Genomic DNA, 22,391 nt, shown 5'->3' with positions numbered 1-22,391 from the left:
CACACCAGATCACCCAACCCAGGTTCCATTGCCTGGAAGATAAGTCCCCATAATTTCTGGCTGTAAAAACCAGTGGGGGCTGGGGAGGTGGAAGAAATTGCAGGATTCTCAGGACTCTCCTCTTAAAGGTCCTGCAATGGACTTAGGGCTGACAAAGGCTCACTCCCTGTAGGCTCCAGTACCAGGACAACAGCTGGAAAGGCATCAATGGCATATGGGGAGAAACTGAAATATCTGGAATCATAGCGAGTGCTGGATGACAGCTTCCTCCTAGACAAAATTCCAGAGGACAGGTGGAAGCATTGTCCCCTCTCTGAGCCCTCCCCCACACAGAGCCACAGAGTGGCAACACCATATCCAAGATTCCATCAACTTGGTTCACAAGGGTTGCCCTGTGCTAGCGAATACTTAAGGCTATGCCCATTCAAACTTACCCCGTGAGCTTTTCTACAATGGGCGATGCTACTAAGACAGGGAGTCAAAGCAACTCTACCTAATACATAGAAACAAACACAGGGAGGCTACCAAACGGAGACAAAGAAATATGGCCCAAATGAAAGGACAGAACAAAACTCCAGAAAAAGAACTAAACAAAATGGAGATAAGCAACCTATCAGATGCTTGTTATTCTATTACAGTTGCCCCCATTTTTCCCCTTTGCCTTCCTCCATCCAGCCCACCCCCCACCTCCCACAGTCAATACCCACACTGTTGTCCATGTCCATGGGTCATTCATACATGTTCTATGACTAATCCCTTCCCCTTCTTTCCACCATTATCACCCTCCCCCTCCTCTCTGGTCGCTGTCAGTCTGTTCCATGTTTCCATGCCTCTGGTTCTATTTTGTTCATTAGTTTACTTTTGCTCATTATGTTCCTCTTACAGGAGAGATCATATGGTATTTGTCTTTCACCAACTGGCTTATTACACTTAGCATAATATTCTCCAGTTCCATCCATGCTATTGTGAAAGTTAGGAGTTTCTTCTTTCTGCTGCATATACTCCATTATGTAAATGTACCACAGTTTTTTGATCCACCTCATTTACTGATGGGCACTTAAGCTGTTTCAAGCCCTTGACTATTATAAATTGTGCTGCTATGAACATTGGGGTGCATAAGTTCTTTTGAACTGGTGTTTCAGGGTTCTTAGGGTATATTCCCAGCAGCTGCAATGCTGTGTCAAAAGACAGCTTAATTTTAGTTTTTTGAGGAAATTCCATACTGCTTTCCATGGTAGCTACACCCATCAACAGTGCACTAGGGTTCCCTTTGCTCCACATCCTCACCAGCACTTATTGTTTGTTGATTTATTAATCATGGCCATTCTGACAAGTGTGAGATGATATCTCATTGTGGTTTTAGTTTTTGGAGGGAGACATCTAAAGAAAGATCAAGCCCTATCACCTTAATTTTATTGGCATCATGTTCTAATCATCAACAAATTAAGAAATGAAAGAACATTTCAATCATTTGTGGTCACTTGAAGTCATTGCCTTTTTTCAGCAGTGGCAATTTTCTAAAAGCCAAAGAGCATTTTGATTTTTTTTGTATTTTAATACATTTTATTGATTATGCTATTATAGCTGTCCCATTTTTTCTCCCCTTTATTTCCCTCCACTCTGTACCTGACCTCCCACCATCATTCCCCCACCTTAATTCATGTCCATGGGTTGTACATATAAGTTCTTTGGCTTCTCCATTTCCCATATTATCCTTAACTTCCCCCATCGATTTTGTACCTATCATTTATGATTCTTATTCCCTGTACCTTTTTCCCCATTCTCCCCCCATGCACACCCTGCTGATAACCCTCCACGTGATCTCCATTTCTGTGAATCTGTTCCAGTTCTAGTTGTTTGCTTAGTTCACTTCTGTTATTGTTTTTTTAGGTTCAGTTGTTGATAGTTGTGATTTTGTTGTCATTTTACTGTTCATATTTTTTATCTCCTTTTTCTTAGATAGGTCCCTTTAATAATTCATATAATGAGGGCTTGGTAATGATGAACTCCTTTAACTTGATCTCATCTGGGAAGCACTTTTTCTGCCCTTATAAATGATAGCTTTGCTAGAAAGTATAACTTTGGATGTAGGTCCTTGCCTTACATGACTTGGAATACTTCTTTCTAGCCCCTTCTTGCCTGTAACGTTTCTTTTGAGAAATCAGCTAATAGTCTAATGGGAACTCCTTTGTAACTCTCTCCTTTTCTCTTGCTACTTTTAAGATTCTCTCCTTACTTTTCATCTTGGGTAATGTACTAATGATGTGCCTTGGTGTGTGCTTCCTTTGGGTCCAACTTCTTTGGGACTCTCTAAGCTTCCTGGACTTCCTGGAAGTCTATGTCCTTTGCCAGATTGGGAAAAATATTGCTCTGTGGAAGGTTTTTGGGGTTTTTTTTTCATTATTTGTTCAAATAAATTTCCAATTTCTTGCTCTTCCTCTTCTTCTGGCACCCCTAAGATTCAGATGCTGGAACATTTAAAGTTGTCCTGGAGGTTCCTAAGCCTCTCCTCATTTTGTTGAATTCTTGTTTCTTTATTCTGTTTCACTTGAATGCTTATTTCTTCTTTCTGGTCCAAACCATTGATTTGAGGCTTCTTTCCCCTCACTATTGGTCCCCTACACATTTTCCTTTATGTCACTTTTCATAGCCTTAACTTTTTCCTCTATTTTGTGACCATGATCAACCATTTCTGTGAGAAACCTGATTACCAGTGTTTGGAACTCTGCATCTGATAGGTTACCTATTTCTTCATTACTTAGTTTTATTTTTTATGGAGATTTAACTTGTTCTTTCATTTGGGCCATATTTTTTTGTCTCAGTAAGCCTGTTATGTAGTGAGGGGCAGAGCCTTACATATTCAACAGGGAGGGACAACCTGACCCCCAACAAATTTGTGACTGCTTTGTGGCACTGTATGTGAGGGAGGGGGTCCAAGAGGGAACAACGCCACTTGCTCAGCTCTCAGCCAGCTTTCAGTCACTTCCTCCACTACCCACAAGCAAATTTGGCCCTTCTGGTGGTAATTCCCAGGTGGGTGGGTTTGTGTATGTACTATGACCCTGTGGGTCTCTCCAATGAACTCTCCTGTGAGGCTAGGAGTTTCTCCTGCTGCCTCAAATCCCACACGTTTTTTTCAGTCAGAGGTTTCAAGGCTTTCTTTTCCTGCACTGGAATCCTTGGTTGTATGGTCTGTCTCGCTCCCCAGTTGTTCCTCATGATTTGTCAGCATGCAAATGTGGGACCATCTGGTCCACCAGCTACCATTTTACCTGGTCCTCCAGCTGCCACCTTGCCCCAAGTCCTCTCCACCCCACCAGCCAGTCTCCACCCCTCCCACTGGTCTGGATGAATGTTTCTTCTTTAACTCCTTGGTTGTCAGACTTCCATAGAGTTCAATTTTCTGGCAGTTCTGGTTATTTTTTGTTTTTAAATCTGTTGTTGTCCTTCTTTTGGTTGTGCAAGGAGGCAAAGTGTATCTACCTATACCTCCATCTTGGCCGGAAGTCTCATTGTGGTTTTAATTTGCATCTCTGATGGCTAGTCTAGTGATGTTAAGCATCTTTTCATATGCCTATGGGCCATTCATATGTTCACCTTGGAGAAGCATCTGTTCAGGTCCTTTGTCCATTTTTTAACTGGATTGTTTGTCTTCCTCGTGTTGAGTCATATGACTTCTTTACATATTTTGGACATCAAATCCTTGTCCAATGTATCATTGGCAAATATGTTCTCTCATATAGTCGGTTCTCTTTTCATTTTGATAATGTTTTCTTTAGCTGTGAAGAAGCTTTTTAGTTTGATGTAGTCCCATTTGCTTATTTTTTCTTTTATTCCCCTTGCCCTGGGAGATATATCGGCAAAAATACTGCTCTGTGGGATATCTGAAATTTTACTGCCTATGTTTTTCTCTACGACTTTTATGGTGTCATGACTTATATTTAAATATTTTATCCATTTTCATTTTTTCCTGGTGTGTAGTGTAAGTTGGTGGTCTAGTTTCACATTTTTGCATGTACAGTCCATACTTCCAATACCATTAATTAAAGAGGCTATTTTTACTCCATTGTATGCTTATGCCCCCTTTTCAAATATTAATTAACTGTAAAGACATTGGTTAATTTCTGGGCTCTCTGTTTTGTTCCACTGATCTATGTGTCTGTTCTTATGCCAGTACCAGACTGTTTTGACTACAGTGGCCTTGTAATATAGTTTTACATCAAGTATTGTGATCCCTCCTACTTTGTTTTCCTTTATCAAGATTGTTGAGGCATTCTGTGTCTTCTTTGGTTTCACATAAATTTTTGAAATATTTGTTCTAGATCTGTGAAATATGCTCTTGGTATCTTAATAAGAATTGTATTGAATCTATACATTACTTTGGGTAGTTTGGACATTTTGATGATGTAAATTCTTCCAATCCATGAATATGGTATATGCTTCCATTTATTTGTATCTTCTTTAATTTCTTTCTTCAGTATTGTATAGTTTTCTGGATACAGGTCATTTACTTCCCCGGTTAAATTTATTCCTAGGTATTTTTTTTCTTGCTAAAGTAAATGGGATTTTTTCCTTCATTTCTCTTTCTGATATTTCATTGTTGGTGTACAAAAATTCCTACGAATTCTGAATATTTACTTTGTATGCCACTATTTTGCAAACTTTGCTTATTAAGTCAAGTAGTTTTTTGGTGGTGCCTATAGCATTTTCTGTGTACACTATCATGTTGTCTGCAAATAATGATTAAGTTTTACTTCATCCTTTCTTATTTGAATGCCTTTTATTTCTTCTTCTTGTCTGATTGCTGTGGTGAGAACTTCTAGTACTATTTGAATAAAAGTGGTAAAAGTGGACACCCTTGTCCTATGCCTGACCTTAAGGAGAAAATTTTGTTTTTGCCCTTTGAGTATGATGTTGCCTGTAGGTTTACCACATGTGGCCTTTACTATGTTAAATTATGCTCCTTCTCTTCCCAGTTTGCTAAGTGTTTTTTTTCATAAATGGGTGCTAGATTTTATCAAATGCTCTTTCAGCATCTACTGATATGATCATGAGGTTTTTGTCCTTCATTTTGTTTATGTGGTGTATTATGTTTATTGATTTGTTAATAGTATAATATCCTTGCATCCCTGGGATGAATCTTACTTGATCATGGTATACGATATTTTTAATTTATTGCTGGATTGGATTGTCAATATATTTGTTGAGAATTTTAGCATCAATTTTCATCAGAGATATTGACCTGTAGGTTTCTTTCTTTGTTGTGTCTTTATCTGCTTTTGGAATTAGGTTAATACAGGCCTCATAAAAAGAGTTTGGGAGTATTCTCTCTTCTTAAATTTTTTGGAATGGTATGAGAAGGAGAGGAATTAATTCTTCTTGAAATATTTGGTAAAATTCTCCTATGAAGCCATCCAGTCCAGGGCTTTTGTGTGCTGGGAATTTTTTATTATTTGCTTCAATTACACTAGTTGCTATTGGTCTATTCAGGCTTTCTGCTTCATGATGCAGTTTTCAAAGACTGTATGTTTCTAGAAATTTGTCCATTTTGTCCAGGTTGTGCACTTAATTGAGTTATCATTGTTCATAGTAATTTTTTACATTCCTTTGTATTTTTGTGGTATTGGTTGTAACTTCTCTTTTGTTTCTGATTTTATGCATTTGGATCCTCATTTTTCTTGATGACTATGGTTAAAGGTTTGTCAATTTTGTTTATTATTTCAAAGAACCAGCTCCTGGATTCATAAATCCTTTGAATTGTTTTTTTTAATATAGTCTCTATATCATTTAATTCTGCTCTGATCTTGATTATTTTCTTCCTTCTGCTTGCTCTGGGCTTTCTTTGCTATTGCTCCTGTAGTTCTTTTGGATATAGGATTAGATTGTTTATTTGAGATATTTCTATCTTCTTTAGGTAAGCCTGTATTGCCATGAACTTCTCTCTCAGGACTGCCTTTTCTGAGTCCTGTAGGTTTTGGATATTTGTTTGCTTATTTTCATTTCTAGGTACTTTTTTATTTCTTCCTTGATCTCATGGTTAACCCATTCCTTACTTAATAACACGCATTCAGTCTCCATGTACTTTGGTGTTTTTGAGTGTTTTTCCTTCAGATTGATTTCTAGTTTCCAGCCATTGTCACCTGAAAAGATACTTGATATGATTTCAATGTTCTTGAATTTGTTGAGGCATGTTTTGTGTCCTATCATGTGGTCTGTCTTTGAAAATGATCCATATGTATTTGAAAAGAATATATTCTGCTTCTTTGGGGTGAAATGCTTTATAAATATCAATTAAGTCCAGGTGATCTAGGGTGTCATTCAATGCCACAATATTCTTGATTTTTTGTATGAACAATCTATCCATTGTTGACAGTAGGATGTTAAAATCCCCTATGATGACTGTGTTGCTGTTGATATCTTTCTTGAAGTCCTCCAAGATTTTCATTATTTGGATCTTCCTATATTGGTTGCATATATATTTACAAGGGTTATATCCTCGTATTATACTACTCCCTTAAGTATTATATCATGACTTTGTTTGTCTCTTGTTATGGCCTTTGTTTTGAAGTCTATTTTGTCTGATATAACTATTGCTATCCCAGCTTTCTTTACATTTCCATTTGCTTGGAATATTATTTTTTCTATCCCTTCACTTTCAGCCTGTGTAGATCTTTGGTTCTGAGGTGGGTCTCTTGTAAACAGCATATATGCAGGATGGGTTTTTTATCCATTCAATAGCCCTATATCTTTTGATGGGAGCATTTAATTCATTTACATTTAAGGTTCCTATTGATAGGTACTTATTTGTTGGCATTTTCTCCTTAGTACCTGTGTTCCTCCATCTATCTACCTTACTATCTATCATCTATCTATCTATCTATCTATCTATCTATCTATCATCTATCTATTTTCTTAAAGCAGTCCCTTTAGCATCTCTTTCAATGTTGGTTTGGTGGACATGTATTCTTTTAGCCTTTTTGTCTGGGCATCTTCTTATTTCCCCTTCCATTTTCACTGAGAGCCTTGCTGGCTACAGTAGTCTTGGTTGTGGACTTTGTTTTTCATTACTTGAAATATTCCATGCCATTCCCTTCTGGCTTGTAGTGTTCTTGTTGAGAAATCTGCTGACAGCCTTATCGGAGCCCTTGTATGTTACTTCCTGTTTCTCCCTTCTTGCCTTTAAGATTCTCTCTTTGTCTTTAAATTTTGCCATTTTAATTATGATGTGTCTTGGAGTAGGCCTCTTTGGGTTCATCTTGATAGGAGCCCTCTCTGCTTCCTGGACTTGTGTGACATTTTTCCTCACCAAGTTAGGGAAATTTTCTGTCATTACTTTTTTAAATCGTTTTTCTATCCTTTGCTCCTATTCTTTTCCTTCTGGTATGCCTATGATATAAATATTATTACATTCCATGTTGTCCTTCAGCTCCCTTAAACTATATTTGTTCTTTTTTAGTCTTTTCGTCTTTTGTTGCTCAGTCTGGGTCTTTTTCTCTGTCTTGTTTTCCAACTTGCTGATTTGACTTTTCATTTCATCTACCCTGCTTTTAATTCCTCTAGTGAATTCGTTGTTTCAGATACTGTATACTTTAATTTTTTCCTGGCTCTTACCCATGGTTTCTATGTCTTTTTAAAAAAAAAAATTCTATGTTCTTTTTCATGCTGATGTAGTTCCCTGTAAGTTCCTTGTAGTTCTCACTAAGCTCCTTGAATATCCCTATAACCATTATTTTGAACTCAGTGTCTGATAGACTGCTTGCCTCAATTTCATTTAGCACTCTTTCTGGGGATTCCTCCTTTCCTTTTGTTTAGGGTTTGTTTCTCTGTCTGCCCATTTCAGGTGGCTCCCCTTATTTGTTATTCTGTGTATTAGATTCATCTGCTTTGACTCCCTGTCTATGTGGGGTGGCTTTCTGAGGTAGGAGATCTGTGAGACTCAGTGGTTCAGTCTCCTTGATCTCCTGAGCTGGATATCCTTGGGATGCGCTTTATGCCATTTATGTGGGCTCTCTTGTCATAACTGGGGTTTGGTTGTTCTTAGGTCATTCTTTGGTGCATTCTTCTCTCCATTTGGTTGACTAAGAGTCATACTGCCCACCACATCTTGTATGTTGTTGTGCAGGTGCTACAGATGGTGTGAAGCATCCTTTGTACTACTTGTCTTCAATAATTCATATCAGCTGAAATCCCATTGATTGTTCAGGTCACCTGTCAGAAGATTAGCTGAAAATTTGTCCTGGGGCACAAGCAAGTGGGCTCAGCTTCCACCTATTCAGCCAGCATATTCCCACTCCAAAAAGATTATTAAAAAAAGAACCCTCTCACTTTCAGTCCAAGCTAATTACACCTCCCCACCTGCCACCCTCACCATAAAGAGCGGTTATTTCTTCAACAGATACACCCCTTTGCAGAAGCTCACTACTATCATTCTGGACTTCAAATTTCCTGAAAATCAAAGATGAAGTAAAACTCTGGACAAATAGAGTATGGTCTATGTACAACTGGTGCCAGGACTTCATAGCCTTGAATTTAGAAGTATTGAAAGACTCCATCTGCCCATCCTGATTCTGCCACCAAGAACTTTATAGTTTTAAAAATTGGTTTTGCATTTTGGAAAGTGAATAATGAAAGCTCGCTCCAGAAAGCACTGAAAACTGTCTCAGAAAATTTTTCCTGTGTAAGCTGTTGTCAAACCTGTTACACTACTGGTAAACTTACAAATGTGCCTTCCTGTACTTTAATCACCCCAGGAGAATCCCAAGCAGTACTTCCTCCCAGCTGCCATGGCCAGCCATCCTCCTCCTTTCCTCCACCTCCACAACCTCCACCTTCTCCTCTGCCTCCACCTCTACCACCAAGAGCACCTTTGCTGTTCAGAAAACCCGCTCTCATTAAAACACTTCAGGCTGGATCATTTAAAAAAAAAAAAGATGAACTCATGCAGATAACAGTTAAAGATCTACTGATTGTAATTTAAGGGAAAAAAAAAACACAGAGTTTTGATGAAATGATGAACCTTGTTCCATCACCAAATGCATGGAATCCACTAGTTACATTTCTGACCTGCAGCATATTACCCTGAAGCTCAAAACAAAGGGTTATCAATCCAAGTTACAAATGTCTTCATTACTCCTGGTAAAAGTCAGAAAGCTCTGTAGAAACTACTTAGAAAAGTCAATGTAGAGAAGAGCCCAGGTGAGACCCCACTTACCAATAAAGAAATTATGGAAACAAAAACTGCACTGGCCCCAGTAATGAGCCAGCTGGCTTTCCCTAGAAACCCAATTCAAACTCTGCCACTTTCTACAAACATCTTTGATGAACAAAACTGGTGCCAACTCTGCCTGACTCTAGTGATGATTCATAAAATGTGAACTTTTACTTCCAAACCCAACTTTTTTTCAAAAGTATTGGAAGCAAATTGTCCAATGTGACCTTAAAAATTAGAATGTATCATATCTAGCTTCTTGGGTAGGTAGGTAGTTACAGCTGCCTCACTGAAGTCAGATTTCCATTACTTTGATATTGCTGTCCACATTCATACATCTAAATATAAATTTCATGAAGTCTTCAACATGAACCTTGTATTTTCTGCATGCCCTGTGAAGGATTCTCTGAGGTCCTTAGCAGTTCTGCCGTAAGATCTGATTCCTTGTCCTGATTCATAAAATATGATTCATCACTAGATAAAGTGATGAAGATAAAGATAAAATTACCCCAATCCTTTTTTAAAAAAAATGTAATAGGGTATGTATAAATAATTATCCTAATATATAATTTTGTTTAAAGAATCATAGTATGTATGGAGCCCATAAATACTGTGATATAAAGTGGATATTTGGATATTTTCTAGTTTGCATGATCAGTAAGAGAACAGATGGAAAATATAATCCCCAAAGTGATGCTTATCATAGAATTACTCAATTTAGGGTGGAGAGGTTTTTCAAATTTAACTAGATAAGTCTAATTTGTACTCTGTAGGTGCAGCTATGACATTAAGATAATGACCTAGTTCCCATTCATCTCAGGTATTCTCAGGTAATTGAAAAGAACAGTATCTCAACCCACAAAACTCAGTCATTAATTCAGTGCTACAAACTTGATCAGTAAAAAATAAGACCCTCTAGATTTGATTTGTTTGCTATAAACAGTTAAGAGGTAAGCCCATCCTTCATCCAACCCAACTATTTTTCAAAATGACTGAAAGCAAATTATCCAATGTGACCTTCAAAATTAGAATGTATCATATCTAGCTTCTTAGGTAGGTAGGTAGTTATAGCTGCCTCACTGAAGTCAGATTTCTATCACTTTGATAGTGCTGTCCACATTCATACAGCTAAATATAAATTTCATGAAGACTTCAACATGACCTTGTATTTCTGCCACACCCTGTGAAGAATTCTCTGAGGTCCTTAGCAGTTTCGCTATAAGACCTGATTCCTTGTCCTCAACAGCCTGTTGTTTCAGTAGTAGTAATAAAGCACACCTAACTGGATTTTTGTTCTTTCCTACTAGTCCAAGGTTGCCAGATTTCACAAATATAAACAAGTAATGCCCAGTAGGATTTGAATTTCAGATAAATAACAAATAACTTTTAAGTATAAATATGTCCCATTAAACATTGAGTGATTTTTTAGTATAGCCATGTATCAGATGTTGCATGGGTCATATTTACACTGAAAGAAAAATTAATCGTTTGCCTGAAGTTCAAATTTAACCAAGCATCTTATATTTTATTTGACAACCACATCAGACAGTGCCATAAAAAGTTGCCAAGTATTTCTGGAAGCCCCTAGTTTATCAGACATGTGTACTTAGCAATGGACACTACAATAGCTTCAACAAGGATCCCCATCACTAATGTTCTAAGTAACAAGGAGGAAGGGGAACTCTCATTAGGGTGAGTATAACTGAAGATGCAGGATTAGCTTTGATGCTGATAACCTCCACTGCAGTTCCAGAAATAAGGATAGTTCTTTAGGAAAAGGAACCAAGGGGTTTCACATTTTCAATGCACTTTTTAGCCTGAGAGGAAGCATCTACGTAGATGATATCTTTGAAATACCCACTGGTTAGCTTAGGCTAAAAAGATATTTTAGTAATTTCCCAGAAATGCCTGTATTCCCACAGGTAATATTGCTTTGAGATGCTATATAATATTATGAAAGTCACCAGACTGGAAAGAAAACCTTGAGACAATATTTTGTTTTTATGAGATCCACATTTATGTTTATAGCACAATTATGGATTAAAAACTTAACAGATAATGAAGTTAAGAAACTTATGTGGCTCTAGTACAATGAAAGTCTTTTTTTAACCAGCTAGTTACATTCTTATATTATGTGTGAATAAAGGGAATTACCCCTGAGAATAAAGCAGTTGAGTACTTGTAATAGAATATTTTGTGAGGTGCCCTGAGTGGTGTGGTTAATGAACACCAGTTGGATTCCCAGTCACATGTCAGGTGGGGGCATGTGAGAAGCAACTGATGTTTCTCTTTCACATTGATGTTTTTCTCCTTCTCTTTTTCCCTCTTTTCCCCCCTCTCTTAAAAAAATGAATTAATTAAATCTTTTTAAAAGAATGTTTTATGAGGCACTTATGATGTTTGTGATATTAATAAACCACTGTGTATTATATCAATTTAATTTAAATAATTTGATGACTTGATCATTCTTGTGGAAGAAAGGTTCACAGAAAATGTTATAGGAATCCTATAGATAAACATTTGTAAAGCTGCTATTGCCATTGTACCAGTATCAAAATGTATTCTACTTTGCATCACTTACTAACTTTTGTCACAGATTCTATATTGTACACATTTGAGAATACTGTGGTTTCATTAAACTGTCACTGATAAGAAAAAAAAACTTTTTCAGGGGCAGTTTGGCAGTATTTATGTCTGATGCTTTTCATTAGTTTGAGAAAGTATTAGCTGTTACCTATTTTAATATGGCTTCTGTCCCATTATCTTTCTTCTCATCTTGTAGTACCCCAATTATATGTATGTTAATCAAGATAATGTTGAAAAAGAGAGCTGCACAACTTACACTACCACAGATCAAAAACTATTAGAAAGCTATAGTTACAAGACTGTGGTAATGCTACAAATATAAACAAACCAACTATAGTGGGCAGAATTTTAAAAAGGCCACCCCCCAAAATTACTATTCACAGTTATTTTTCATTAGATTTTATTGATTATGCTGTTACAGTTGTCCCTATTTTTCCCATTTCCCCTGCTCCACCCAGCACTTCTCATTCCCTCAAGCAACCCCCACACCTTTGTTTAGGTCCATGGGTCATGTGTATAAGTTCTTTGGCTACTCCATTTCCTATACTGTACTTTAAATCCCCATGGCTATTCTGTAACTACCGATTTGTATTTCTTAATCCACTCACCTCTTCACCCATTCCTCAAAACCCTCTCCCATCTGGCAACCACCAAAATGCTCTCTGTATGCACAATTCTGTGTCTGTTCTTTTTGTTTGCTTAGTTTGTTTTTTAAATTCAATTTTTGATAGATATATATTTATTGCTATTTTATTCTTCATACTTTTGATTTTCTTTTTCTTAAATAAGTCCATTTACATTTCCTGTAATAGGACTTCTGACCAAGATGGAGGAATAGATAGATACACTTTGCCTTCCTGCACAAACAAAACAAAGACAACATCCAATTTAAAAGCAAAAAACAACCACAACTGACAGAAAATTGAAGTCTGTATGGAAGTCTGACAACCAGGGAGTTAAAGAGGAAACATTCATCAAGACTAATAGGAGGGGCAGAGACAGGCAGCTGGGGTGGAGATGACACACAACAAGGTGTCAGATGGTGGATCAGGTGGTCCCACATTTGCGTGAGGATAAACCAGCAGGAACAACTGGGGAGTGAGACAGACCATGCAACCCAGGGTTCCAGCATAGGGAAATAAAATCTCAAAACCTCTGGCAGTAAAAACCTGTGGGGGTTGTGGTGGTAGGAGAAATTCCCAGTCTCACAGGAGAGTCCAATGGAGGGATCCACAAGGTCCTAGAAGGTACACAAACCCAACCACCTTGGAATCAGCACCAGAAGGGCCAATTTGCTTGTGGGTAGCAGGAAAAGTGACTGAAGGTGAGGCAAAAGCCAAGCCAGCAATATTGGTCCCTTTCTGGCCCCTCCCCCACAGTACACTGATGTGGGGTGCCCTGACCTGACAAATACCTAAGGCTCCACCCCTTACAAAATAACAGGTGCACGAAGAGAGAGAAATATGGCCCAAATGAAAGAATAGATCAAAATGCCAGAAAAAGAACCAAATGACAAGGACATAGGTAACATCAAATGCACAGTTCAAAACACTGGTAATCAAGATGCTAACAAAAATAATTGAGTATGGACACAAAAGAAAGGAAGAAATGAAGGCTATACAAAGTGAAATAAAAATATACAGAGAACCAACAGTGAAGGGAAGGAAACCAGGCCTCAAATCAATGATTTAGAGTATGAGGAAGAAATAAACATTCAACTAGAACACAATGAAGAAACAAGAATTCAATAAAATGAGAGGCTTAGGAACTTCTGGGACAACTTTAAATCCTTCAACATCCAAATAATAGGGGTGTCAGAAGGAGAAAAGGAAGAACAAGAAATTGAAAACTTATTTGAAAAAAGAATGAAAGAGAACATCCCCAATCTGGAGAAGGAATTAAACATGCAAGTCCAGGAAGCTCAGGGAGTCCCAAAGAAATTGGACCCAAGGAGGAACACACCATAACACAACATAATTAAATTACCCAAGATTAAATATAAGGAGAGAATCTTAAAAACAGCAAGGGGAAAGGAGAGAGTTGCCTATAAAGGAGTGCCCATAAGACTAACAGCTGATTTCTCAAAAGAAACCTTACAGGCAAGAAGGGACTGGCAAGAAGTATTCAAAGTTATGAAATTACTTTCCCCATCTTTCCAGCTCATTTTGAAGCATCCTCTGCACACTTTGGTTTCCAAACTTCATATCAGCTGAGATTCTTTTGGCTGTGCACTTTGTTTTTTGGAATACCAGCTAAGTGTCCCAGTTGGGTGCATGGGCAAGTGGGCTCAGATCCCACCTATATCACCACCATCTTCCAGAAACATACTTTTTATCATACAAGTGCAACCTATAATATTAACTCTTTATTCAGTGAAGATATTTCTGCTTGAAACAAGTATAGATCCTAGAAATCTTAAGAGATGAGTAATTAAACTTTTTCAATTACTTTATTGTTGTTCAATTACAGTTTCTCCCCACCACTCCCCCACAACCCAGCCAAACCCATCTCCCTCCCTTAAACTTTTTCTTAAATTTATAAAAGTTTTTCTTAAACTTTTGACTGCTAACTATGTTTGCTGAGTACCTGAAATGAAATATATTGTGATTTCAATTAATGAAAAATACATAAGCTTTAAATGCTTAGCAGCATTAATAGCATTGAAATGATCTGGCTTACATTCTGCCCCACAGGAAAAGCCCTTTATGTTCCGGGTGTACAGGTCAACATTTTTCTCATGAAAAATTTTTTACTCAATTTCAGCCTTTGGACAGAAATCTCATCGAGTATTCAATTGGATATCAAAAATCAAGAGAGGCAAATTTATCCAGTAAACTGTTTTCCCTATAATGGGCACTACAGAATGTCTGACTTAGTATAAAACCTATGAGTATATGTTTATAGGTTAAATTTAAGTTTTATAATACTGCCTATTTAAAAGTGTTATTTATCCCCTGAAGGTTCCTAATACATCCTAGATACACACTTTCTCAGTGTCATCAAGGAAGTCAGATGGACTCCCACACAGCACCTACAATTTATTTTAGATTCGTCACCTCCTGCTTTTCACACAGGGTAGTTCAGAACTCCTGGTGACTCTCCCTTCCACTGAGTGTGTGTCTGTCACACTTTACTTCTCACCTTCAGTTGATGGGTGCCCAGGGAGTAAACACGTACTGTAACATCAGCCTACCTGCCCCAGATCAGTCACAGATACATCCTGACAATAAATGCAGGCAACCTCATCCCCACTTCCTCCACATCCGTGTATCCACTCTCGATGTGTCTTTTAGAGTGGAGCATTAGAGTCTGTTGTTCTGGGCATTGAGGAAACTAATCCTTTATCCAACTACAAGTTCATCTTCTTAAGAATTGGGAGTTTTTCTGAATATGAGATCCTAAAAAATAAAAAAGCACTACAACTTGGTTCATGACCATGGCAGGTCCCAGACTGGGATGAGTTTAGAGACTGGACATTCAGCTTTCCTAGCTGTTTTTTTAAGCTGTGTGGTCTTGTCACTGTGCAGAAATCAGTCAATGCTCACTTACCCTTCATAGCCCAGAACCCTCCAAAAGCGCCAGGAGTGATGCGGGATCCATTCTCTGCTCTCTACATTCTGTGTGATCCCAGATCCTGCTATCAGGTTAAAGTCCAATTTCCACTAGTTTTCATGCTCCTGGGGGCACAGGCATGTTGTACTCCTTTCTATATCCCAAGTACCTGATACATAACAAGTGCTCGGTTACTATTATTCATATTTGTTGCACTGAGCTGAAAAACTTGGTTCTCAAGCTGTACATAACGCCAGCACAGAGCAGGGATTCAGTAAAGGTTTGTTTTAGTTGCTAATCTGAGAATGTGAGTAATTTTGCAAGGTAGGATTTTACTACCTCCTGATCCAGGAGGCAGGAGGTTAAGGAATGTTTCACAAATTCAATCCTGTTTCTTCCTTAAACAAATATGGTGGCTTTCAAAGCAGGCTAAAAAGAACCACTTATGTGTTCCGTTCTAAATTAATTTTATGTTACCTTGTATGAACTCAGTAAAATATCCACAGTGAAACCTTCTGGCCAGGGCTTCTCCCCATGATCCTATGGGTCATGATGGAAGGGGCCCCCTGCCTGGATTCTCTCACAGCTTTTCCCAGGCTTTTCACTGGGTTTCCCTTTCTATTACAAGGCTCTCATTTGTCCCTTTTCAGCCCCACTCTGGGAACACAGCACTTCATGTGAACTGGAGACCCGTTTAAAACCATGAACCTGGTAACATGCCCTATGCTGCTCTCATGTTCATCTTAGAGTTGATTGGCTAGAAAGCTTCTGTGAGACAATTGACTGTTATTTATAAGGCATTTTTACAGTATTTTAAAATACTCTATACTGAGCATAGTGGGACTGAAGCTAGGACTGGAGCAGCTTGTTCCTGTCCTTAGGTGGTGGGCTGAGAGTGGGTTTTGGCTGCCATCCCAAGATATAGCTGCCATATCCCACTGCGCAGATCTCTGATTCCTGCTCAGATGTGTGATCTTCATCAAGCTCTGTACCTTCTCTGAGCCTCCCTGACTTGGGGCCTGTTCACCCCTCATGCTTGCCTGTTGCCCACCAGTGCTGCATTGGGCCTAAAGATGGACCGGGAATAAGGTGTTATTTTAAAGCCACACTTGCCCCACCAATTGATGACCGATCAAAATATGTAACCTAGCATTTCCCTCATTTCCCTAAATATGTTCTCTAATGAAAATGTATTTTCCTTATTTCTCCTCTTTGGTGATTTGTTTGGATTATTCTGAAGCAAAATTTGAAACCTTTAAAATTGAATGACAAACGCCATCTAATTGTGTTCATTTTCTTTCATTTGCCCTGGGTGCTGGTTTTCTAAACCAGAGGTAGGCATGCTTTTTCTCCAAGGGCCCTTTAGTAAATATCTTGGTCTCTATGTTCTCTGTTGCACCCACTCAGCCCTGCCTATTGGTGCAAAGCCACTGTGGACTGTGTTTAAACCAGTGAGTGCCTGAGTCTCAATGAACTTCATTTACAAAAATAGGCAGCATCTGTGCTTTACTAACTCCATTTCTAGCACATTTTACCAAAATTAAGTTCTGTGTTTCCTGCTGTGAAAGAGAACCCAGGTTGTTGTTGTTTTGTACCAGCTTTGAGAGAAACCTCACAGCATCACAGCTTAGGTGTTTCAAGTGAGTGCTCAACTTGGTGATAACTCTCGATCGTAATTTCTATAGTTCTGTCCTGTTTTTCACAGTGTCTTCATCTTCATGAACACACCTTCATTTTTTTTGCTTAAAGATATCTACGAGTAGAGTGGCTGTGACTGTCCCTCTCTTGAACATGGGCCACAGGCCTTTTGCCAGGCACAGGTTGGATGCTCTTCTGCACCCTCACTGACCTCTCCATTTCTCTCTGCAGCGTGTACTCTGGGCACCAGTCCATTCTCATTCCGCCTTCTGAGCTGGAAACCAACCCTGCCTTGTGGCTCCTAGCCGTCAGTCAGTACAAAGTCCGGGATACGTTTTGCTCCTATTCGGTGATGGAACTTTGTACCAAGGGGCTAGGCTCCCAGACAGAATCCCTCAAGGTAAGCAACCCTCACCCCTCATGGTGCCTACAGAACATTCCCAGTGTCCTGGGAAAGCAGTGTCCAAGGGCACAAAAAGGGTTTGGCGAAGTTAAAATAATAACCCTTCACAAATGTCAGGGGTGACAAACCTGTTTTCATGTGAAAACCTCATTTTATAACATGAATATTTTGTCACTGCCCCAACCAAACAGTACAAATCATGTTATTGATGTCTTGAATTCCTTTAGGTCTACTTGAAGGGTACTAAATTGCTTTTTAATTACTTGGTGAATTCAGTTCTTCAGCACAGTTCATGTTATTCTGACACTGGTATTCAAGTCATAGGTTTGGATTTAGCTCCTATTTTTTGTTTACCTTGAAGACCCTGGTTTGTAGGTCACAAGTGATCTGAACCAAATTTGTTTTTACTGTTAAGTGAACAGTGGTGTTTATGACATGACATGACCACTGGCCTGGAGTGACCTCGGAATGCTGCAAATGACTCATTGAAACACGAGAAAAACATACACAGAGACAACCAGGTCCTGTGGGAAAATAGGGACGGCATGGCCACTCTCTCTAGTGGGAAGTGCCTCAGCCACCCTCCCTAGGAGAGAGCGCTTCGTTCTCCCACCTGATCAGGCTTTTATTGGATTCGTTTACACAGGAATTCAGGTAAAGCTCATTACTCATTACCAGGAAGTAAGGATCAAACAATAGATAACAAGGAAGTCTGAGGGCCTATTCTGAGTCAGGGTCAGATAGCTAAAGAGCAGTAAAACTTTGAGGAATCAACTTACTTCTTGCTTGGACCCTTATAATTTCATTGAGAGCATTCTAAACAAAGCAGGTTTCACAGGATTTTACATATTCTTTCTTAGGCCTGATCACCCCAGGGAACCTGCCCTTTCCAGCACAGGGCTGCACCACCCTCTGTCATTGTTTCATGCTTAGGTGGAGCAAGGGAAGTAAGGCAGCCAAGACATTAGGAGATTTCTCACAGACAATGAGGACTCAGGCTTTGTCAAAGCCGAGGGGCGAGGGTCCATCACCCCCTTTTGCTGTAGCCCCAAAGTCCTTCCTTGGGGGCTTCCCATGTAATCGTGCCTGTCTTAGGTTGTTCCCCCCTCAGGGAATCTTACCTGTCATTGGCTAACTGACCAAGCATTGGGGGGTGAAGTAAAAGGAGCAGAAGTGGCACTCCTGCCAGGGAGATTAGCTTTTGTCTTGTTGCTGGCTTACTGTCCAAGGTCATTCCCTCAGCCTTAGCCTTGGCGGAGTTACAGCTTCTGATACCAGGCAGGGTGGTTCCCAACAATGACAATAATAGCATTTCCTTTCATGTAAACCAAGGACAATGATAGACATATTTTCATGGTACATTAAGCACTCTTTATCCAAGGAACGAGGAAATAATCATATCACCTGTTTTAATTTCTAACTGTTTACTGTTTCTGTGCCAAGATATGTGGGTTGCCGTATACATATCCAATGGCCCCTGTGTGTATGTATCTGTGTGTGTGCACACAGTAAAGCACTTGCCTCCCTGAACATTTTTTATAAATTTAATGGATTAGAATTGAGCAGGAAAATGAAATGCAAGATAAATTTGAAATTAAGTTGCATAAATAAATGTATAATTGCTTGAAGTTATATATTTATGCAGGAAAATAAATTTATAAAACATAATTATTACTCATGTTCACCTATATTACATTATGAAATGAATGAGTACATTTCATCAAATTTCCCTGTAGGGGCATAAATAACCAAAGTGAAATAACATCATAATTGAGTGATTTCTAAGCACTTTACATTTTGATTCATTTCACCTTCATAACAGCTCTCTAAAATAGAAACAATTACTGTCTTCATTTTAAAAGTGAAGAAATGTAAGTTACAGTGAAATTGAGCACCCTTCTCAAGTTCTTACATTTAATAAATTTGGGGCTACATTTGAATCTTTGGCTCCAGGTCCACCATCTCAAACCCCAGGCTGCACTGTCTCCCAGAACATTCACGTGTGTATCATTTGTTTTGCCCAGGGTTTAATGTTCCCTGTGTAATTCTGTGTATATAAAACCATGTTTATAGACTAAATTTCAGTGTCACATTATCTTATGTGTTGCCCCTTCTCGGTTCAGGAGCCTGGTCAGCTCTCCCTGTGCCAAGGCCACCTTGCAGGTGCTTGAGGGACTGAAGGGCTTTGTGTGTGGCAATTGTCCTCCTTGAGAGACCACCACTCAAGCTCAACTCACGTTCAGACGCAGCCCCTACCTTTTACTAGGCCCCAGCTCTTACTATGGAGAGTGCGTGAACTCACTTGGTTGCTCCTCCTGAGTTTTGTGCTTTTGCTCCATTGACTGAATTTGGTACAGATGGAGGTATGTGGACCTTAGAAACAAAGATGCCCTTATTTATGAACATTTATCTCTGACCTGTGAAGTCTCACGGAACATAAAAGGCAAGCTGCTTTTTTAAATAGTTGTCCAAGCATTTTAGTCTTCCATTCCTACATTAAAAATAGATTTTCCTATTTCTCTCCAGTTCCGGTGCATCCATGTCCATAGTAGTCTTTACAAGTGCTTCCCTTCTTCCCCAAACCCTGAACTTTTTTGTCCAGGGCCTAGCTTTTCTCCTCAACATTTCTATTCCTCATTTGTTGGGAACCACCCTACCTTGTTTCAGAAGCTGTAACCGCCCCATAGCTAAGGCTGAGTGAGCAACCTTGGGACCATAAGCCACTGAGGAGACAAAGCTTATCCCCCTGGCAGGGGCGCCACTTCTGCTCCCTTTACTCCATCCATAACTGGCCCCCAGTGCTTGGTCGGTTGGCCAATGATGGGTAATATTCCCCAAGGGGGGAATGACCTAAGACAGGCATGATCACATGGAGACCCCAAGGAAGGACTTGGGTGACTATAGCAAAAGGAGGTGATGGGCCCTCGTCCCTTGACTTTGACAAAGCCTAAGTCCTCATTCTGTCTGCAAGAAGTCTCCTAATCTCTAGGCTGCCTTACTTCCCCTGCCTGACTTAAGCCTGAAACAATGACAGAGGGCAGTACAGCCCTGTGCTGGAAAGGGCGGGCTCCCCAGGTGATCAGGCCTGAGAAAGAATACATAAACTCCTGTGAAACCTGCTTTGCTTAAAATGTTCTTAATTAAATGATAAGGGTCCGAGCAGGAAATGAGTTTGTTTCCCAAACTTTTATAGCCCTTTAGCTAACAGACCTTCACTCAGAATAGGCCCTCAGAGTTCTTTGTATGTTATCTATTGTTTGATCCTCACTGCCTGACAATGATTAATGAGCTTTACCTATATTCTCTTGCAAAATGAACCCAATAAAAGTCCATTGAAGTAAAGGCTCTTGGCCCTTCTCCTTTGAGAGATCGGCCACCTTTCCTCCTTGAGCAGATCATGTCTTGGTAGACTTATTCTCATCCATCATAGCCAGGCCAGCAGGGCGGGGGCAGGGGGGGAACCCTGTGGGCAAAGCCCCACCAAACTCATTCTTGCTGTTGCGTTTTGAGGTTATTTAAAATGTTTGTAATAGCATCTCTGATCATCTGTTATCTGTGCAATTGATTATATTTTTACACAGGTATCCTAGACTATTTTAGTTAATGGTGTGGAGCCATTGGACGCTAGAAACGAAAATCTGTGTGGAGTTTCTGCTTGTGGGTGGCTCTGGTTAAGGAGATCACACAACTGAGCACTTGGGAGGCTGATCTCTTACTGCTGTTGTTGTTCCTAGGCACGAGGACTGGACTTGTCCCGTGTGAGGACCTGTGTGGTGGTGGCAGAAGGATGGCCTCGAATAGCACTCACCCAGTCCTTCTCAAAACTCTTCAAAGACGTGGGCCTCTATCTACAGGCTGTTAGCACCTCATTTGGCTGTAGAGTGAACCTGGCCATTTGCTTGCAGGTGAGTTGTTTTTTTTTTAAGATTTTATTTATTTATTTTTAGGGAGGGAAGGGGAGGGGGGGAGAGAGAGAGAGAGAGAGAGAGAGAGATCAATGTGCGGTTGCTGGGGGTTATGGCCTGCAACCCAGGAATGTACCCTGGCTGGGAATCGAACCTGGGACACTTTGGTTCCCAGCCCGAGCTCAATCCACTGAGCTACGCCAGCCAGGGCTGCTTGCAGGTGAGTTTTGTTGATGTCAGTCAATAGTGCTGGGGTGACAGTCACTGTTAATGACAGGTATGCAGCACACACTCAAATTCAACCTACTTTCCTTGGCTGATTCTTTTTTTTTTTTTAAGATTTTATTTATTTATTTTTAGGGAGGGAAGGAAGGGGGGGAGAGAGAGAGAGAGAAACATCAATGTGCGGTTGCTGGGGGTTATGGCCTGCAACCCAGGAATGTACCCTGGCTGGGAATCGAACCTGGGACACTTTGGTTCCCAGCCCGCGCTCAATCCACTGAGCTACGCCAGCCAGGGCTCCTTGGCTGATTCTTGACTGCCTTTGGAAAATAATCTCTTAATTAAATGCATGTGATTGGTACACATGTCTTCTTTCCTTTCTTCCTTTTTTGTCTACATTTCTCAGTAACCATTATTCATAAACAGCATTGGTAGCACTACTCTATTGGGACATTTTAACTTTTGGAACATGTGTTGCAGCTGCCCCAGCCCTCAGAAGTTGGGTTTTTTAAAATGAGACACTAGACAAGTGCTTCATTGTGGCAAAAAGAAATCCTGCCTCTTAAAGGACTTAGTCTTGCATATGTAGACAGTAATTTCTGTAGGAAGAATTTCAAACATGAAGCAGGGTTGGCAGTTTAAGAACAACCATTATAGCTGCATTTCTGTGGCATAGGTGTGAGGCCACACTCCTATGATAGTCTTGCCTCAACCATGGCTAAAAAAAAAGTATTCTCTTTCTTTCTCTTTATTGGCCCACTTCCAAGTATCTTCACTATTCCTTTCCCTTCCTGGACTCCTAACATGAGGCCCAGGCCATGGCCATCGCTGTGCCAGGCCAGGGCAGCCTGAAACAAAGGAGAGGAGAACTGTGTAA

The 22,391-nt window shown here is 39.7% G+C and overlaps 1 protein-coding gene and 1 pseudogene across 1 annotated transcript; both read left to right on the top strand.

The window, feature by feature from the left end:
• Positions 1–9,374, top strand: part of LOC114491950 — a 36,574-nt pseudogene extending 27,200 nt beyond the window's left edge.
• A 7,797-nt stretch (positions 9,375–17,171) lies between these two features.
• On the top strand, positions 17,172–21,613 carry LOC118496816 (disco-interacting protein 2 homolog C-like). Its single transcript, XM_036009726.1, has 3 exons — positions 17,172–17,384; positions 21,122–21,292; positions 21,513–21,613. Exons 1-3 carry the CDS (start codon positions 17,172–17,174, stop codon positions 21,537–21,539), a joined length of 411 nt encoding a protein of 136 aa, XP_035865619.1. The 3' UTR covers positions 21,540–21,613.
• The last annotated feature ends 778 nt before the right edge of the window (positions 21,614–22,391 follow it).

The sequence above is a fragment of the Phyllostomus discolor genome, chromosome 1 (assembly GCF_004126475.2).
Source record: "Phyllostomus discolor isolate MPI-MPIP mPhyDis1 chromosome 1, mPhyDis1.pri.v3, whole genome shotgun sequence".
Lineage (NCBI taxonomy): Eukaryota > Metazoa > Chordata > Mammalia > Chiroptera > Phyllostomidae > Phyllostomus > Phyllostomus discolor.
The sequence above is the reverse complement of the archived record's forward strand: the minus strand, read 5'-3'. Positions and strand labels throughout refer to the sequence as shown.